This window comes from Enhydra lutris, unplaced genomic scaffold (genome assembly GCF_002288905.1).
Source record: "Enhydra lutris kenyoni isolate GAN:26980312 unplaced genomic scaffold, ASM228890v2 scaffoldscaffold12, whole genome shotgun sequence".
Classification (NCBI taxonomy): domain Eukaryota; kingdom Metazoa; phylum Chordata; class Mammalia; order Carnivora; family Mustelidae; genus Enhydra; species Enhydra lutris.
Window position 1 is genome coordinate 29,742,878 of NW_019154096.1, and position 18,758 is coordinate 29,761,635.

The following is an 18,758-nucleotide window of genomic DNA, read 5'->3' on the forward strand; positions in this document are numbered from 1 at the left end:
GGCACATTTTCTATATGAATGCCCACAGAGCTCTTTTGCAGATACTAGTTAATTTCGGGGGCTTTTGCCTCTGAGTGACAACTCCTTTGATATTAAGACAATGATTTGATATCTTCTTAAATTGTCTTTTACATGGCTTCTTTAAATCATTTTGGTACCCAAGGTGAGTCTCTCCCTTGGGAACCCAGTTGGGGTTCCCAAGGTGAAGCCTCTCACTTGACATGAAGCTTAGCCCTTGGGTACCACGGCTACTTCCAAGGCTGATATGTCATCTGCAACACTCTATGAGCATCACCTTGGGTCCCTTCTGAGTGAGAATGTCCCCTCTGGGTGAGGCCACCACCCAGGAAGAATTGGCAGAGTGTTGAAAGTGGGGAGTAGTAGCCAAGGAATATATTGAAAGCATTTGATTTTTTCCACTGTAGCTATCTGTTCTTTATTCCATGCTAATGGGATAATTTGATCGATGAATGCGCTAGGAAAAGGCAAGAGATGCATAAAAAGTGTGAAAGCGCACAGCTACAAATGAGTGGGCAGATTTACCACCTTCTCCCCAGAATCAAATCTGTCTGCCATCCGCACCGGGTATGAGACAGGCAGATCTGAGCTTTGGCTTAATTACACATAATTTGGGTGACAGCTGAAATGCAAACCTAAACATTCAATCAGTTAAAGATACACAAAATTAAGCATTTCACACAGTGTCCAACCCCTTCAATCTTTATTAATACTTTAATTATGTTAATTATACCATGGTTTCAAACCCTGCTACTACAACAAGCAGGGGGTGGAGGTGGGGGAAGAGGCAGTCCTCTGAGCAATACAGCTAAGTAATGAATGCATTCGAATTAAAAGTATGAATGGAATGCAGAGTAGCAAAGAATCACAAATACATAATTCAGCAGTTTACCCACCCTGTTCACACTGCTTTCCTCCAAAATGACTGGCAGTATTCCTGGGGGAAGAATCCAAGTCTGACTCATTCTCTGAGTGCAGTGTATGTAGTAAGTGCTCAGTAAACATCTATGAATCAATCTGGAACTAAAGATGGTGAAATTTTATCAATAGAGGTAAAAGGAAGCGAGCAAATACTTGGGATCCATTTTAAGATGACAGTGACCAAAATTACTGCTGTAAGTTGTTTGTGGGATGGTAGTAATGGTGAAAGGATGGGGGTGGGGGGAAGAGAGATGGAATCAGAAAATGACCACTTATACAGAGGTTCAGCATTGCTTCTTTCTGTTCTCTGGACTCCCCCCCCCACACCCCTCCCCACCTCTGACAAATAGATAGGAGGAGATTGGACCTTAATGGTTTTCCAACTTTGTTCTCTTGGATTCCTCAAAGGAATATCAGGGACTGCACTCTGTATGTGTGTGTGTTGGGGGGGGGGGGTGGAACAACTCTGCTTTTATTTTTGTATTTTATATATTGGATATCTAAGGTTTTCTTTATGAAATTTGCCAAAGAGTAGTTTGAGAACTCCCAGATTTAATGGCCTTTTCAGCTCCAGCCCACCCACTCACAACTTCCCACACTCTGCCTGTGTTGATCTTTCACCATTGATCCAACCCTCTACCTACTTTGCCCTTCATCCTGGGAATGTTGATTCTCCTGGCTCACCTGCATTTCTAGTCCCCATGTGATTTTTACATCTCCTCTCCCACACCTTTGCTCATCTTAGGCAACCTGTCCGAAATGCTCTTCCTCCCTCTCTGAACTTACGAGCATCATAGTTCACTAAGACTGGTCAGAGTTACATACTCTGAGAAGCTTCTCCAGACTGCAGTAGTCATTGGTGCTTTCTCTTCTTTCTGAATTCCTACACTTCTCAGTCTCTGACCACACTTCTCCCCAACTTTTTTTTTTTCTCCATATGTGTCAGTCTTATCTTTCCTAACTAGATTATCAGTTTCTTGAAGGAGGAAACATTCAATCTTCTTTTGTAGGTTTCCTTCCACTTTGCCTTAGACTGGGCATACGGATGATTCTTCAAGAAGTCTTATTTATCTTACACATCCAGAAAGTATTTGAAAGGGGATAAACATATAAAATCAAGTGATCCTCTAGCTAGAGAGAATTCAGTTGCCCACACTACACAAATCAATAACTGTATTCAAGGATTTTGTCTTCATAGTTTGCTGAGCTGAAACAAAATGTCATCTGAGTGACTTGTACAAGATAGGTTTTTGGGTTTTGGGAGGCTGACATGTACAGAATCATCAGTTGTTTGGGGTATCATTTTAACATCACTAGAGACAACCTTGGAGATTGGTAAATCTGAAATAGAAACATGGTGTTTATTTCAGAGAGCAATTCTTTAGTTTTGTTCTTGATGAGAACTGCTCTGTGACCAGTCCTCTTTCCCAGGTGGCCTAAGCTAAGTATCTTCAGAACCACACCTGTTATTCTCATATTCTGTAATGATTGCCACTATACTTCTTCACAGAGCACAGAATTGGCACTGGGCCTCTCCATGGAGGTCTTGATAGCCAACCCCAGTTGTTTTCTTATCACTTCTTAATTGTGAATCACATAGGTCATTCATGTCAAGTTAATGTTAAAAACAACAACAACAACAACAACAACATATTACTAGTGTCTTGGTCCAAAAGCAGCAAAAGAAGTTTCTTAGTGTCATATGACCTCACAGATTATCCAAAGGAAACATGGCCCAAGTCCATTAATCAACAAATACAGACTCGTCATTTCAAGTCAACTTTGTGTTTGTTAGAGTGGAGAATGCCGAAGTAACATATGACACAGTTTCTGACCTACAGACTTTTCTTTTCATATGGCACAGAATTATGAACACAAAAACTGTAGAATAATATATAAAGTGACCAAGTGCTAACTATGGTTCCCAAGTACTAGAAGAATTAAGGAAGGAAGATGAGAAAGGCTGAAGCTGTTAGGTCCAATTTTTTCACAAAGATTCTTTTTATTATAGCATGCACTCAGGGGCCTCCATGATTTGGGAATTAAGTGTCTTCCAAAGAACATTGACTAATCAAAAATTTGTTCACACCCCACTAAAAATATGAATACTTCCGCCAATTAGCCCTTCCAGCAAACAAGAGAGAGATAACCAGAAGGGCCCCACTGAACTAATGATAATTTCAGCCATAAAGCAAAAAAGCTTCATAGTTTCATTAGCCTTTGTATCTCATTATAAGTGTATGTATGATTGGTTGGACATCTTTAGAGACTAGGATCAGCTTTGAGAAAACCTCTTTACTAAATTTTGGGGATCCACAATCCACAATGGGGATCCCACACCAAGGAGTATGCTCATAAGCATGGTAGAAGTTGATATGGTAGAAGATCAAGATCAGTGTAAGGGAAAGTGACATAGGACTTGCAATAACTAGGACTTTGTCTAGCTTTGGGTCAGGGGTGGGGACAGCAATGTCCATAAATTCAGTCTCTTCTGAGCACCATTGCTGAACTGTTCTAGGGCCAACCATCTGACTTCCTTTTCTTCCTGATGTTGTGAGCTCATACTTACCTGCATGAATGGACCAAGATGAACCATCAGTTTCCGAGTTGTATTGTTTGGTATCTCAGTCCAAAAATGTGCTCTAATCTTAGCAGATGTGATCTCCAGCACTATTCAAGAAGCTTCCATCCCATTAATGTCTCTAGTTACAGCAATGGCTTTAAGGAAAAAAAAAAAAAAAAGGTGATTTTGAGAATGTTGTTAGTAATTTGAAGACCTATTTTGCCTTGGTAGGTGTATCCTTCTGTCAGTGGTTATCCATACTGTAATGGGGTCTTGGAGTGTATCTTGACCACATTGAGCTGTGAGTGGAAGATACTGAGTTTGTGATTTTACCCATGGCATTGGTTGTATCTTCTTAATAAAATTAGACCATGTTTCATTTGAAAAGGATGAGTAATTATCTCTGTTAGTTGTTATCTCATCAAATTCAAGCACATGACATCAGGATTTCTCCTCCATGGCAAAGTTATAGACTTGGTGGTTAATTAAACATCTTTTCTAATCAAATTAGCTTTCATTTCCTAAGTAGAGGTTTTTAACCTGCAAGTGGCTTTGAAACATCGTTTCTTTCAGCCATCACCTATGAAAGGAAAGATAATGTCCCTTCAAAGGGCTCCTCTAGCAGTGAATAATTATTCTTTGTTTGACTGCAAATGCACATTCCTGAAATAATATATTCGTAAAGTTTCATAAATTATTTCAAGATGTATTAAAGAGCATTGGAAATAGTTCTTCTCCCTACAGGAGGTTGCCAAGAATAAGTTTTGTCCTTTAAAATTTGAAACAAATCATTATTCACTGGGGGAACATCATTGGAGCTTCCCCCAGCTCCAGCTGACAGGGACAATTTGAAGTAACCTGTTAATGGCAATGCTTTTAAAATTTAGAGATACTCTAAGTGGAGCAATTTTTAAAAATTAAAACCATAGCTAGGGGGATTGTTTTGGAGGTCATGCAAAGTTAGGTGTACTACACATTTGCCTGGATCATGGCCTTGATTCCAGCTGCCTGGGCTACATGTTACATCATGGCCCTGTGGAGGTGAGGAGGACAGGTATGTCCCTGGTTGAATTTCACCTAAATGTTTCCAGGCATAATTCTCCTGAGACTTTCAGCTGGCCATGAAATACAGTATAACATAGCACAAAGGCTACTACACTGGTGGTTGGGAAAATGGAGTTCCAGTCCCAGACATCACATAACATGAAGAAAAAGAAAAAAAAGTCCTCATCTGTATAGTGAAGGAGTTGGTTTAAATAATCTCCCTTATCTCTTCTAACTTTAACATTTTGTGGTTTTGCTGTAAGGTGTCCCTTGTACCAAACACTTATGAAGTATATGTTTTATGTAAACCATTAACTCCATATGACTTCTACCAACCAAAGATCATTGCTGTCTCCTTGGAATATTTTTTTTTTCAGTTTTTGTTTCAAGTGGTATTAATACCTAAATTTCCAAAGTATTATCGATTGGGGTCATTGTTGCATGGAACAAGTCTCATTTGCCCATTTGGACTGAAATCTTTTTGAGTAAAGCAAGAAAACTAGAAGGCAAAGGAAACTGACACTGGCTTGGGCACTCACAATGTGCCAGGAGCTATAGTTGGTGATTTTGTAGCTTTGATTTTCTGCTATTAGATTCAAGTGCAGCCCTGAGAACACCAGAGTTCTCGGTAAATGCCGCCTGGATTAAACAGAACCACCTGCTGCATAACAAATGGAGCCAGAGCTTAGAAAGAAAATCATTTTATTTGCAGCTGTTCTTAGAACCTGCCTGTTTCTCTTCTTCAGAAATCTAATTCTAAAATATCATCTCACAGCCAATTAAAATAGTAAATCAGAAGCACTTGGGTGAGAATAGTGTGCACAAGGTGATGGGCAGCGCGCGGGGTGGGGACATCAACCAGGACTCAAAGACATGGGCTTGAGCTCTTCTTCTCTTCTGTCTGCTAATTTATGCATTTGAGCATAGGCTACAGTGCACAGGAGCAAATGATTTGTTTTCAACAGTAGGCTGAGCTTGTGAGGTTTTGGCTCTTCTTGTGCCCCTAGGAAATAGCAAGGTTTGTCTTGAGAGATGTGAGAAGGTGTGATTTCTACTACCTGAGATGGCAAATGCAAGGCGTGCATGCTGCCATTCCCAAATCCCCAGTAGCAATTGTTAATTGATCATGACTCTCTTAACTGAACTCAAACAGCTTCAGCATCCTTTGAGCAGCACTCTCTAGATGGCCATTATCAAATGATAGGTGTTGGCACAGGAGATGAAATCTGTTTGTCAAGATGTGGGCTAAGTAGTAGATTCTTCAAAAAGTGGTACATCTGTCACATTTTTGCGTAACTCAAAGCCGTTTTAAAGTGTACAAAAGGACTTTATAAAAGTACACAGTAGTCATTTTTCTTCTGCCTCAGAAGTTAGCCACATCCCGATTCTACTTAACTAGTATATGCTTGAGCAAGGGAAATTGGAAGGAGAGTTTTGTGAATTGATCACATTGTAAATTGCCTGATGTATAAATGGGCCCACATGAAAGTAGTTGATAAAATGTGGGGCAGGTATATCCTGGAATATCCACAGAAGTAGCAGCAGAGTAGATGTACATATCATGACACAATGAATCTTAGAAGTATACAACTTGAGTGGAAAAAAAGAAAGATGACACATATAACAATATAGCTCACATAAATTAAAAATACTTGAGCACAAAACAACAGTAAGATTTCTTTAAAAAACATATGGAAGAAAAGACTTGAATTTTGGTCTACAAAAATGGGGACACTTGTTAATCAAAAAACACTTGATAAAGTGGAAAAGACAAGTCATGAACTAGGAAAAGATACTCTCAACATACGCAGATGATAATGGGTCAGTATGGAAAGTCTATAAAGAACTCCTATCAGCCAATTAGGAAAACTACAAACAATGCCTTGGAAAATTGGACAGAAGATAGAGATACTTTGCAGAGGAAGAAATATTCATAGCCAAATAACATGGGAAGAAATATGGTCAACATTATTAATGATTAGGGAATTGCAAAGAAAACATAGTAAGATTTTCTTTCACATACATGACTGGAAAATGTTGTTTTCTTATACATTGCTGTCAGGAGTACCAATGGGTGGTATATTTTGGAAAATTAATGATCTAAATTTGTATGTTAATGACCCCATGACCCGGCAATTCCATTGGGATACATGTACAATAGGAGACATGTAAAGAAAGTCCTTGGCGTTACTGTTTTTAAGAGCAAATATCTGAAATCATCATATGTATTCTTTTAGTGGAATATTATATAGCTGCCAAAACAAATGCAGTGACACACAATAACATGGGTGTATCTTGCAATATGTTATAAGGTAAAAAAATACTTTTTTCAAGAATTCATATGATAAAAAGACCAAATGAATTAGGATCACTGCCTTTGAGGGAGGAAATAAGAATGGGAAATGAGGATAGAAGGAACTTTTTTAATGTATATTTATTTTTATATGTAAATATTTAATATATAGCATCTTAATAGATAGGGTATGTATCATATATATATATATATATATATATATATATATATATATATATAATAAGACTATTTTTCTGTCTTCCTCCGAGCTTAATTGTGTCTCAGTTGAGATATAGGAATACTTTGGTAATATGATTGAAGAGATTCCACAAAAAGTCTGCATGGCCCAAAATTGCATCCCATATACATAGAAACTATATCTTTAAATTCAGCGTTCACACTTAATTCCTTGAAGCTAATGCATTGTGTTGCCAGGAGCAGCCTGTTGATTTGCTATCGAACTAGAACTTCATCAGGTTCTCTCTGGCAGCGTGGATTATTTGGTGACAGAATCAAACCTGGATGGCGTGGGTATGAGAGTGATGAGTTTTGGTCTGAGGCAAAACCAGAGATCATGTAGAGGGAGAACACTGGTAACATGGAGGCCATGCCTCCCCAACCCTCACCCATGACCCTAGAGAACCACTAGGACATTGATACTCTGAATGGGGAAGGAAGAAGGAAACTTTATTTTCTGTTACTTTTTGTATTGCTTCACCATGGATCAAGGGCACATAGACTGGAAAGGAGATTTGGCTAGACAAGGGATGAGGAGAGAAAGATGGAAAAATATGAAGAAGCAGTTTTACCTTTTCAACAGGCTTTCATGAGATTCACGTGATCATTAGGAATGTGATATGTTCTTAATTTCTATTTTAGAATGCAGACAGTGCATGGCCCCTCTTCTCTCACTTTTGTTACCCAGGTCTGTAGAATATGTGATGTTCAGACCTTTTAGGGGGTACTTGGACTCTCCCAAGATTGCTATTTCCAGACACAAGAATTTCAGAGCTTCTACCAGAGTCCTTAAGAAACTCTCCAGGCCTAATGATTAGAAGGAAGAGCAAAAGACATGGATGTCCTGCCATCTTTGTTACCTTCCCTTCCTCCAGGGTCTCTCCCTGCTTACCCCGTAGTTTTTCATCCTGACGGGATCCAATCCAGGGACATTCAGTGGCAATCACTTCTGGAGTGGGGGGCCTGGCAGGCACTGAGAACGCCTGTATTTGGAGTGGAGTTGGCTATTGTAATACTTAGTGAATGGAATTTCATTAGGTCCTTATCTGTGTGCAGTGAGAAAAAGAGGTCCTTTTACACAGTGCTTGTAATGGAGTGGAAAATTGCATTTCCCCCTCGCTCAAACAGTGCCATTAGTGGGGAGGCAGACTGTCTGCAGAGAGCGGGAAGCCACCTCGGGCTGTGAAGGGCTGACAGCCCAAATGATGGCAGTGCCGAGAGACCCGGAAGATATTAAAATAAAAACAGGTTGTGTTGTTCTTTTTGTCCTGTAGCAGTTCTTCCCTGCGATGCAGGGAGTGATTGGATTTGAAGCACTGAGAAAAACATGTTAAGTAAGAAATTGTTTAAATAAAGTTGTTTGAGGTTGAAACTCTCCCCCAGGCATGGAGGGGAATGTAGTTAGCTGCCTACAACTTACAGATATCCAAGAGGCAGTACGTTTCTGAGCCAGGCAAGTACGCCAGAAATTTTAGAAGTGAAATGTACAATCGAGGTCTCTTCTCTGATCATCCGGGTGGGTTCCAGCCCTACAGGGAGTGTGAGGGTGCTCAGATGGCCTGCCCTGGGGTTTGAGAATTATAGGTGAGGAGAACTATGGGACATAGTGCAAAAAAACAAAACAAAACAAAAACGAAGCAGCAGGGAAACCCACTAGCTGTTGTAGAAGTATTGTTTCTGGCACTGGTAACAAGAGAGTTCCTTTCTTTGAGAGTTGGTATGAGACATAGGCCCATGGGAGCTGCCAGTGTGATGGTGGAGGGAGGCACAGTGTGTCCCAGGGCAGTCAGTCCTGGCCAAAGAGACAACAGAAATTATGCAGCTCCTGGGAACAGGTAAAAACCAGATTCAAAGTGGTTCATACTAGCAATGTTGGGAGGAACCAGGTAAGAAAGCCCTTTGTCAAGGATCCAAGGGCACAGGGAACGTAGAAGTTGAGTCTTCTGAGAAAAATGGAAATCATGTAACCATTTGATAATCCTAGACCTTCAGAATTATTTAGTCTAATCATTTCTTATAAGGTTGAGGAATTTCTTTCTCTCGACGCATAAATATCAAGTCAGTGTCCCCTGAGGCCCCTTCCACCACCATCTACTGTATACATCCCTTCAGCCTTTCCTGTGTTCACAGGTCCACTCTCTACTCTAGCTTCCCCCACAACAGAATTTTCTTTCTTCTTGATCCATTCCTTGATCTTAGGGTCATGCTTCTGCCTGCCAGACCTTGAAGATTTGGTGGTAATGGTAAGGGGGATCAGCTACCTGCCAACTATTCTGTTCTTTTATGTGTTTGTCCCCTAGGATCCCTTATGTGTATATAAGTCAGAGTTTAGAAGATGTGGCTTGTACAGTATAGGGCCCCCCCTTGGCATTGCTGAGGCCTGTCAAGTATTATGATATTATCAACTATAATTTTCAAAATATTAAAAAATCTGGTTCACACAAATGCTATGTTAATGTGTACATTATTTTATATTATTAATATACTTAAGCCACGAATGAGGGTACTAGTAATATTATAAAGCTGGGTCCTTTTGAGGAACTGGGTATTTATAGGCACTTAAAAAAAAAAAAGGACCTTAGGCCAAGATTGCTACAATTAGATACAAAACTAACCAATGTCTTTTATTTATTTATTTTTTGACATGTGTCTTGCAGAACAGAAGTATTAAATTTATTAAATTTATTAAAATTCATGACCGTATTTCTCTGTTTTAAAGAAAATGTGGGGTTTACCTTAAGTAGCAGAAACAATGAGTTATAACAGTCTTTTAGGGTGCCTGGGTGGCTCAGTGGGTTAAGCCCCTGCCTTTGGCTCAGGTCATGATCTCAGGGTCCTGGGATCAAGTCCTGAATTGAGCTCTCTGCTCAGCAGGGAGCCTGCCTCCCCCCATCTCTCTCTCTGCCTGCCTCTCTGCCTAATTGTGATCTCTCTCTCTGCCAAATAAATAAATAAAATCTTTAAAAAATAAAAATAAAAAATAAAAAGCAGTACTATTTGAAAGATGAAAGTAGTGTAACACAATGAGAGTACCTTAGTATTATGAAGAAATGTGTCAGAACTAAATGAAGTACCAACCGAGATGGGGGTTGAGGGTTTGCTGAACAGTGCTAAAACAAATATGCCCAGATTATTAAAATAAGCAAAAAAACAGTTATCAATAAAATATGGTCCTCAGAAAAAATACAAGTAATGTTCTCTTATAAATTGCTTATTTTTTCAGTGTCTCTGGTACTGTCAAATGTACTTTTCTAATTCCTGTATGTATTTATATTTTCATATTTCCATCTGCCTTTTCTAAAGGCCCATATTTTGAGGTATATTTTTTGACAATATACTTTTCTATTTCTTTAATTTTATCTTTTATAACATTAAATGTCAGTAGCTTCATTCTTGTAGTATGCGGTTACCATGCTTTTTCTACTTTCTCAAGCTAAATAGTGTATATTTATTATGAGACTTTCTTTAATAATAATAATAATAATAATAATAATAATTTTCTCCAAATAAAGTAATGGCTAATGTCACATAAGCCATAATGCAAGCTAATCTTCTGTTGTTTGTTTATCTAGATAATTTGTGATATTTTATATTTTTTCTTTAATTCAGGGTTTGTATTTTTAAATCCTAAGATTTTTATAGTAATCATACTTTTGGTTTATCGTTTTATTGGACATAATAAGGAATGTGACTTTGGAAAATCTCTAAATTTTTAGAATGTTATGGTCTAACCCATTTTTTTTAAATTTTTTATTTCTTTTCAGCATAACAGTATTCATTGTTTTTGTACCACACCCAGTGCTCCATGCAATCCGTGCCCTCTCTAATACCCACCACCTGGTTCCCCCAACCTCCCACCCCCTGCCCCTTCAAAACCCTCAGATTGTTTTTCAGAGTCCATAGTCTCTCATGGTTCACCTCCCCTTCCAATTTCCCTCAACTCCCTTCTCCTCTCCATCTCCCCTTGTCCTCCATGTTATTTGTTATGCTCCACAAATAAGTGAAACCATATGATAATTGACTCTTTCTACCAATGTCTTTTAGAGCAACTAAATCATAAAATCTGGGGAACTTTTCTTTTGTTTTTCTTCTTCTTCTTTTTCTTCTTCTCTTTCTCCTTCTTCTTCTTTAGCTTCTTCTTCTTCTTCTTTTTTACTGGACAAAAACCTACAGTTTAACATGTGACTTCACTGTTTCTGGGCTATAATCAAGCAGTGAGGAATGAAGTCAAACATAAGTATAAACTCCTTAAGAATTAAATGATCTCTTTAAGAATTAAATAATTCTTGCGAGGACCTGTCCTACCACACCAACATTTTGCCATTGAAAGGGTATTGTGATTGTGCCCTTCTTAGATATCCCCCACCCCAATTCTCTTATTTCCAAGTTTTGGGTAATTTTTTTAAAGATTTTATTTATTTATTTGACAGAAAGACAGATCACAAGTAGTCAGAGAGGCAGGCAGAAAGAGAGGGAGAAGCAGACTCCCTGCTGAGCAGAGACCCCCCCCACCCCGATGCGGAACTCGATCCCAGGACCCTGGGATCATGACCTGAGCCGAAGGCAGAGGCTTTAAACCGCTGAGCTGCCCACATGCCCCAGGTTTGGGTACTTTTTAACTTAATCCTTAAACTTAAATCTCTATTTCTTTAAAATGCACCAGCATTTGAAATACCTGGTTTCGAAGACTCTACCATGATATAAAGTCCCAGCTTGTTCATTAGGTATCTACCAATTAATTTAACTTTTAACACATTTATTGTGTTGTCTCTATGTGCTAGGCACTGTGCCAAACATTAATGTACAGTAAAACAAACAAGGTTGTGAGGTTCAAGATAAGAGAAATACATACACAGATGGGGAAAAAAACTATAGGAAACCTGTCACATTGCCTCTGCCTGATGTCTGAGTCATGGGGTGGTGTGGCTCCCCCAGGCCTCTGCCTGGATTCATTTAGGTAGGTGGAAGTTGTTTATGTTCCATCAAAGTTGGTGAGATGTGAATGGCAAAAAGGAATTTAGGGTAGCTGTTTGTGGGTTATGTGACCTTGTTTACTGCATTCCCCTTGGACTCAGTTATGCAATGAGTACTCAGTAAATATATATCAGTGATATTAAAAAAATGAAATTAAACTGAATAAATTTTAAAGATCTTATTGGTTTCATTAAATTCATGAATTCATGAATTACTCAGCATTCAATCTAGCAGATAGAAAGAAGCTCTGAGGATCTGTACAAAATGGAAAACTTTGCAGTCAGAAGGGAGCAGAAACAAGGCAGTAATACTAAGCCAAAAAAGGGGTTTAATATTGCAAGGATATTTTCCTTTAGGGGATGGCAAGAGTCTGTCAGAAAGACTACCTAACTAACATTGATCAGATGATTCCTGATTGCTAGTGTAAGAATCCATTTTTGGGAGAGCCGAAATTATAAGTTAAGGCTCATTTGTGACATGGGGCTTAGCATAAGTGACTTCATTTGAAACCTATTGTCTTGTTTTTAACAGTCAACTCTTCCATAGAAGAGTTCAATAGAAGCCACTCGGGGCACCTGGTTGGCTCAGTTAGTTAAGCCACTGTTTTTGGCTCAGGTCATGATCCCAGGGTCCTGAGATCAATCCCCTCATTGGGCTCCCTGCTCAGTGGGGAGCCTGCTTCTACCTCTCCCTCTTCCTCTTGCCTTTGCTGGTGTGCTCACTCTCTCAAATAAATAAATAAACTTAAAAATATATATATACAGAACCCTTTGGCCATAGAACTTTTTGATTTCTTTATCTATTTAATGATTTTAATAATCACTCTAAATCTATTCTTATGCAAGAGTCTTCGAGTGAAGTACGTTATTTCTGGGTTTTCTTCCCCTCCCCCTATTTCTCCAGAGTGACTGACAAGTGGCCACCCAAACAGGGGCGTATTGTACCAATGGTTATTTTTCCTTAATTAGGAGTATTACTGGATGCCGGGGTGGCTCAGTTGGTTAAGCATCTGTCTTTAGCTCAGGTCATGATTCAGGGGTCCTAGAATCTAGCCCTGCTCAGTGGAGTCTGCTTCTCCTTCTGCTCCCAACTCCCATACTCTCTCTTTCTCTCTCTCTCTCTCTCAAATAAATAAATAAAACCTCAAAAAAAAAAAAAAAAAAAGGTAGGGATATTACTTCCATTCCAGATCTTCAGTCTCTGAAAGGCAAAGTGGGCATTAGTGAATTGCTGAAGGCCCAGAAAGTCTTAGGGTGATTTTGTTTCTTAAAAAGTTCTTGGCCAACTTATAAACTATCCTTGTAATCATCTGAATTTCTTCTTTGAGATCCCTGAGGAGGAGGAGCTAAAGTAGGGTGCTGGGCAAGGAATTACTGGGTACGTCTTACAGTCTTCCATAGTATGAGCTAATAATGGCTAATAGAGAAAATGGTCGACTTTAATATCTAATCAACATTTATAGTATTTTGGTTAAATATTGGCCACATATAAGATACCATCAGGCCATAAGAGGAATGTAGAGGCATAAAAAGAGAAACTCACCAAGTAGTTGAGAGGACAAGAGATAATCAACCACAAAGCACATAGCTACCTGCATAAGAATATGCAGTGATACCGAGTGATTGGTGCAGGCTACCAGTACTCCAGTTTAGTCACTGAGGACAAAAGGTTCTTTATGGAAAATGCTGGTCATGATTTAATACATGAAGGTAAATACAATCCAGATTTTATCTGGAGGGAGGTGTTGAACATTCTAAGGAGGATGGAGATGGGGCAATGGAAAAGAAAGCTTTGGACAGTTACATACTAAGTATGTCATTAGAGTGGAGGTGGGGTGTTCAGACAGGACTCTTTGATAGCTGCTCTAGTAGTACCCAAACTGGGATGCCCTGTGTCATCAATATAGACTTAGATGTCCATCAGTGGCCAGTCTTACAACTCCCAGTTTCAAGCTTGTTCTGAGTCTGCACTACCTGAAAGAGTGTGAGTCACCTCAGAAATCAAGCGACACTGAGCAGAAGCAGGGAACTTACCCCTTTCAAAGCAGATGAAGTGTTTCCCATTAATGCTGTTGCTCCCACACAGATTAAAGCTTGTATCAGAAATTAAGCTGTTCAACAGTTTTTTAATCAAGTTCTAAATATGGCATCCTTCATATGTGAGGTAATTGTGTGTCTGTATGCAAATTCTGAGAGACTATACTTATTTGGTTATAAATCCAGCTACAGTTTTTTTAAAAAAAAGTAGATAGAAATCTGGAAAAATGAGTAAACACAATTAATTAGATGAGATATTTATCCTTGGTTTAAATTAGAAAAATTACTAAGAGAAGCTATGAAAACCTCAATTAAAACAACCAGCATGATTTTATTTTTCACTGTTAAGAGGGCAGAAAAAAAAATGCATGAGTAAAATAAATATATATTTGGAGATGACACCATCTTGGCATTTCCAGGCATTCTTTTCTAAATATATTCTTTATCTAAGCTGTCTTGCAATACTTTTAATATAATTAAAAGCACATAATGAGTGCCAGACTTGTCAATTTCAACAACAAAGTGCTGAAATTTGCAGTGAAACTGAGAGATCCATCTCCCACACATTGTAATGAATAGGTTCATAAAAGGAAAATAGTTTAATTACATTTTAGTTCATGGATTGTTAATAGGCTGGAGTATCTAAATTGAATAATGTGATTCTGGTAATAATTATGTGTAAATGAACTTGTTTAAATGATATTTTACAGCTTCTTTATAAAATTACAGCTAGAGGCAATCCAGTGATAGACAGACAAAGGCCATGCAAAAATTATCATAAACTATTAGCTTGTTTGCAAAGGGTTTTATGTTAATCTTTTAGTACTTAAAGCAATCTGCAATTAACATATCATGGGGAGCTGCCTCCGAGCAAAGGCATGCAAATTGAAGTGCTTAGATAAAAAGCCATTCACGTTGGGGGGAGAAAAAAAAGAAAGAAAAAAAAATAGAAAAGGAAAAAAAAATCAAAGAAAGGGTGGCAAAGTACTCAGAAGGTGCTGGTTTTATATTTGAGATTAAGGAGGTGTAATGATTGTGTTATCTAACTATGGCTGTAATTAAAGCTTTTCTCCTGCAGACATGACAATAGATACTGCATTGATTTCGGTGTTTTAATTGTGAAAGTCATTTTATTTCAGGGCAGAAGATATGAATAGCCTGAATCAAAGGGCTAGAAGATTGCTTTGTTGATAGTACTTGTTCGACAGCTGCCTAGCTGCTTAATACACAAGTGTGGAGAATACAGAGAGACCCAGGGAGGTGCTGGGTATTGTAATTCTCCCGCTGGTTTCCTTTCCTTTTATGAAAAAGGCGAGGATCTGCATACTGATTGTAAACAAACAGCCTTTTCATACCTCACTGATGTTTTTCCTCCCCAACTTTGCAGAACAAAAGAAGTCATAAAGGGCCTTGAACTAACTTTACTACTGCTCCTTTTAAGCTACAGAAGTTTATGCAAAGTAATAAAACCTTCCTTGCTGGCCGAGATATCATCCCTCTAATGGAGAACAAAAGTCTCTAAGTGGTCACTGTAGTTATCACAAATAGCCTTATGACAGAAACAGTTTGTTGGGAGAGATTGGATTATTTACATTAAGGGCATATCCACAAAATCTCACACACTGTTAGGTTGAGATTAGGACTTATCAGTTTTTATATACAAACTGCAGGGGGGGGAATTAAGTGAGGAGAAAGCATATAGGATCCCAGAGCAAAGAGGATCCTAAAAGGAGTTCTAGAAAAATGAACTCAGTGTGGCCTTTTTTCAAGTCTCACATTCTTGGCGATTTCCTCCATAACAGTTCAGAGTGAACTGAGGTGAAACCCCGTGATTTCTAATTATTTCCATTATTCTATTGCTGTATCTCTTCTTTGTGCTTTGAAATATTGAATGCATTTTTCAACAGGTCTGAGTAATAGTAGATTCGGTTTGGGGGACATTTGCCCCTTTAAGCGATGTGGTTTGTAATAACCACACACCAAGGTATTGTGGGGGAGGAAAAATAATTTTTCCTCTAAATTCCCCTTCTAGGTCTTGGTTGAGATACCTTCATAATAAGAGAAGAAACAAACAAAAAGAAAAAAGCAAAAAAAAAGAACAAAAATAAAAACAGATTAAGAGGCGAAAGACAAAGTTTAGTAACATGTATACCTCCTGAACACATGATACCCAGAAAGATACTTGGGAAGACTAACTCCACCTTAAATACCATTTTCAGCTAAAGATAAAAAAGACACTGGGGGTTGTGGGAGGTAACTAGGAAAAGCACAGCAAAGGTGGGTAGGGTTGTTATGCAGGTTTAAGACCTGGCTTCCCCATTGATAAAAGTTTCTAGAGATTGAATCATCTGCCTCTTCCTGATACATCCTTACACTTGGAGATTTCCTTTAAAAATATAAATGTTCCTGGTGCCTCCCGCCCCCTCTTCCTCCTCCGAGCTCGTCCAAGCCCGTGCACCCCACTGCTGTCGCCATGGTTGCGCTCACCCAGAATCCGCAGTTCCAGAAGCTGCAGAAATGGTACCGCGAGCACGGCTCTGACCTCAACTTGCGCCGCCTTTTCGAAGGGGACAAGGAACGCTTCAGCCACTTCAGCTTGAACCTGAACACCAGCCATGGGCATATTCTGGTGGATTACTCAAAGACTCTTGTGACCGACACTGTGATACAGATGCTGGTGGACCTGGCCAAGTCCAGGGGCATGGAGGCTGCCCGGGATCGCATGTTCAGCGGCGAGAAGATCAACTTCACAGAGAAACGGACAGTGCTGCATGTGGCCTTGCAAAACGGGTCAAACACACCCATTCTGGTGGATGGCAAGGATGTGATGCCAGAGGTCAACAGGGTCCTGGAGAAGATGAAGTCTTCTGTCAGCGTGTCTGCAGTGGTTAATTGAAGGGGTACTCGGGCAAGCCCATCACGGACGTCATTAACATTGGCATTGGTGGCTCTGACCTGGGACCCCTCATGGTGACCAAAGCCCTTAAGCCGTACTCTTCGGGAGGTCCCCGGGTTTGGTTTGTCTCCAACATCGACGGGACCCACATCGCCAAAACTCTGGCCACCCTGAATCCTGAGTTGTCCCTGTTCTTCATTGCCTCCAAGACCTTTACCACCCAGGAGACCGTTACGAATGCAGAGACGGCGAAGGAGTGGTTTCTCCTGTCGGCCAAGGACCCTTCTGCAGTTGCGAAGCACTTTGTTGCCCTGTCTACCAACACGTCCAAAGTGAAGGAGTTTGGGATTGACCCTCAAAACATGTTCGAGTTCTGGGATTGGGTAGGAGGATGCTACTCGCTGTGGTCAGCCATTGGACTCTCCATCGCACTGCATGTGGGATTTGACAACTTCGAGCAGCTGCTCTCAGGGGCTCACTGGATGGACCAACACTTCCGAACGACACCCCTGGAGAAGAACGCCCCTGTCATCCTGGCCATGCTGGGCATCTGGTACATCAACTGCTTTGGGTGCGAGACGCAGGCCATGCTGCCCTCTGACCAGTATCTGCACCGCTTTGCGGCCTATTTCCAGGAGGGCAACATGGAGTCCAACAGGAAGTACATCACCAAGTCTGGCACTCGCGTGGACCACCGAACGGGCCCCCTTTTGTGGGAGGAGCCAGGGACCAATGGCCAGCATGCCTTCTACCAGTTCATCCACCAAGGCACCAAGATGATACCTTGTGACTTCCTCATCCCAGTCCAGACCCAGCACCCGATAAGGAAGGGTTTGCACCACAAGATCCTCTTGGCCAACTTTTTGGCCCAGACAGAGGCCCTGATGAAGGGGAAGTTGACAGAGGAGGCCCGGAAGGAGCTGCAGGCCGCAGCAAAGAGTCCCGAGGCCTTGGAGAAGCTGTTGCCACACAAGGTCTTTGAAGGAAATCGCCCAGCCAACTCCATTGTGTTCATCAAGCTCATGCCATTCATTCTGGGAGCTTTGATTGCCATGTATGAGCACAAGATCTTTGTTCAGGGTATCATCTGGGACATCAACAGCTTTGACCAGTGGGGGGTGGAGCTAGGAAAGCAGCTGGCCAAGAAAATCGAGCCCAAGCTTGACGGCAGTAGCCCAGTGACCTCTCATGACTTTTCTACCAATGGGCTAATCAATTTCATCAAGCAGGAGTGTGAGGCCAGAAGCCAATAAACTCATGCCTGGCTGCAAAAAAAAAAAAAAGGTTCCTTACAAATGGGAACTTTTTACTTGACTTTCAGCACTTCTCCTGTATCTGGAGTTTTTATAAAACTAGCCTAAAATAATCCTTGGGCCAAAGAGGCAGACTTTGGGATGACAAATTCAGCTACCCTTCCATGATACAAATCTAACAAGAGTAACATCAGTAATCCTTTACTGAGTGCTGCACCATTTTTTGTTTTTTTTGTTGTTTTTGTTTGTTTGTTTGTTTCTTGTTTTAAGTACATTACTAACCTCTTACAACAACTCCAGAGAAGTTGGTGGAATGAGCTCCACTTTTAAAAAGAAGATACTTAGGCTCAGAGAAGCCAAGTAAACTGCTCAAAGTCACACAGCCAGTCAAGGACAGAGGCTGGTTGGAACCTAGGAAGTAGGTTCCAGAGACTGTAGGCTTACCCAGCAAATGAACTAGGTTGAAGCCAGAGAACAGAACAGATACCAGCAGTGTGGATTGTGAATAACCAGCTGTGAAGTC

At 40.1% G+C, this 18,758-nt stretch overlaps 2 protein-coding genes across 2 annotated transcripts in view; both read left to right on the forward strand.

Moving 5' to 3' along the window:
* Window positions 1–18,758, forward strand: part of LOC111144823 (leucine rich melanocyte differentiation associated) — a 1,056,167-nt gene that overhangs the window by 746,102 nt on the left and 291,307 nt on the right. The window lies entirely within an intron of this gene.
* On the forward strand, window positions 16,560–18,259 carry LOC111144822 (glucose-6-phosphate isomerase-like). The gene is made up of 2 exons (XM_022499321.1): window positions 16,560–16,960; window positions 17,044–18,259. The coding sequence occupies exons 1-2, from the start codon at window positions 16,560–16,562 to the stop codon at window positions 18,233–18,235; spliced, it is 1,593 nt and encodes a 530-aa protein (XP_022355029.1). The 3' UTR covers window positions 18,236–18,259.

Excerpts from the sequence above, each read along its gene's own strand:
- LOC111144822 (XM_022499321.1), top strand. The coding sequence starts at position 16,560 with ATGGTTGCGCTCACCCAGAATCCGCAGTTCCAGAAGCTGCAGAAATGG. Across the intron at positions 16,961-17,043 it reads AAGATGAAGTCTTCTGTCAG|GGGACCCCTCATGGTGACCA; the intron begins CGTGTCTGCAGT and ends TGGCTCTGACCT.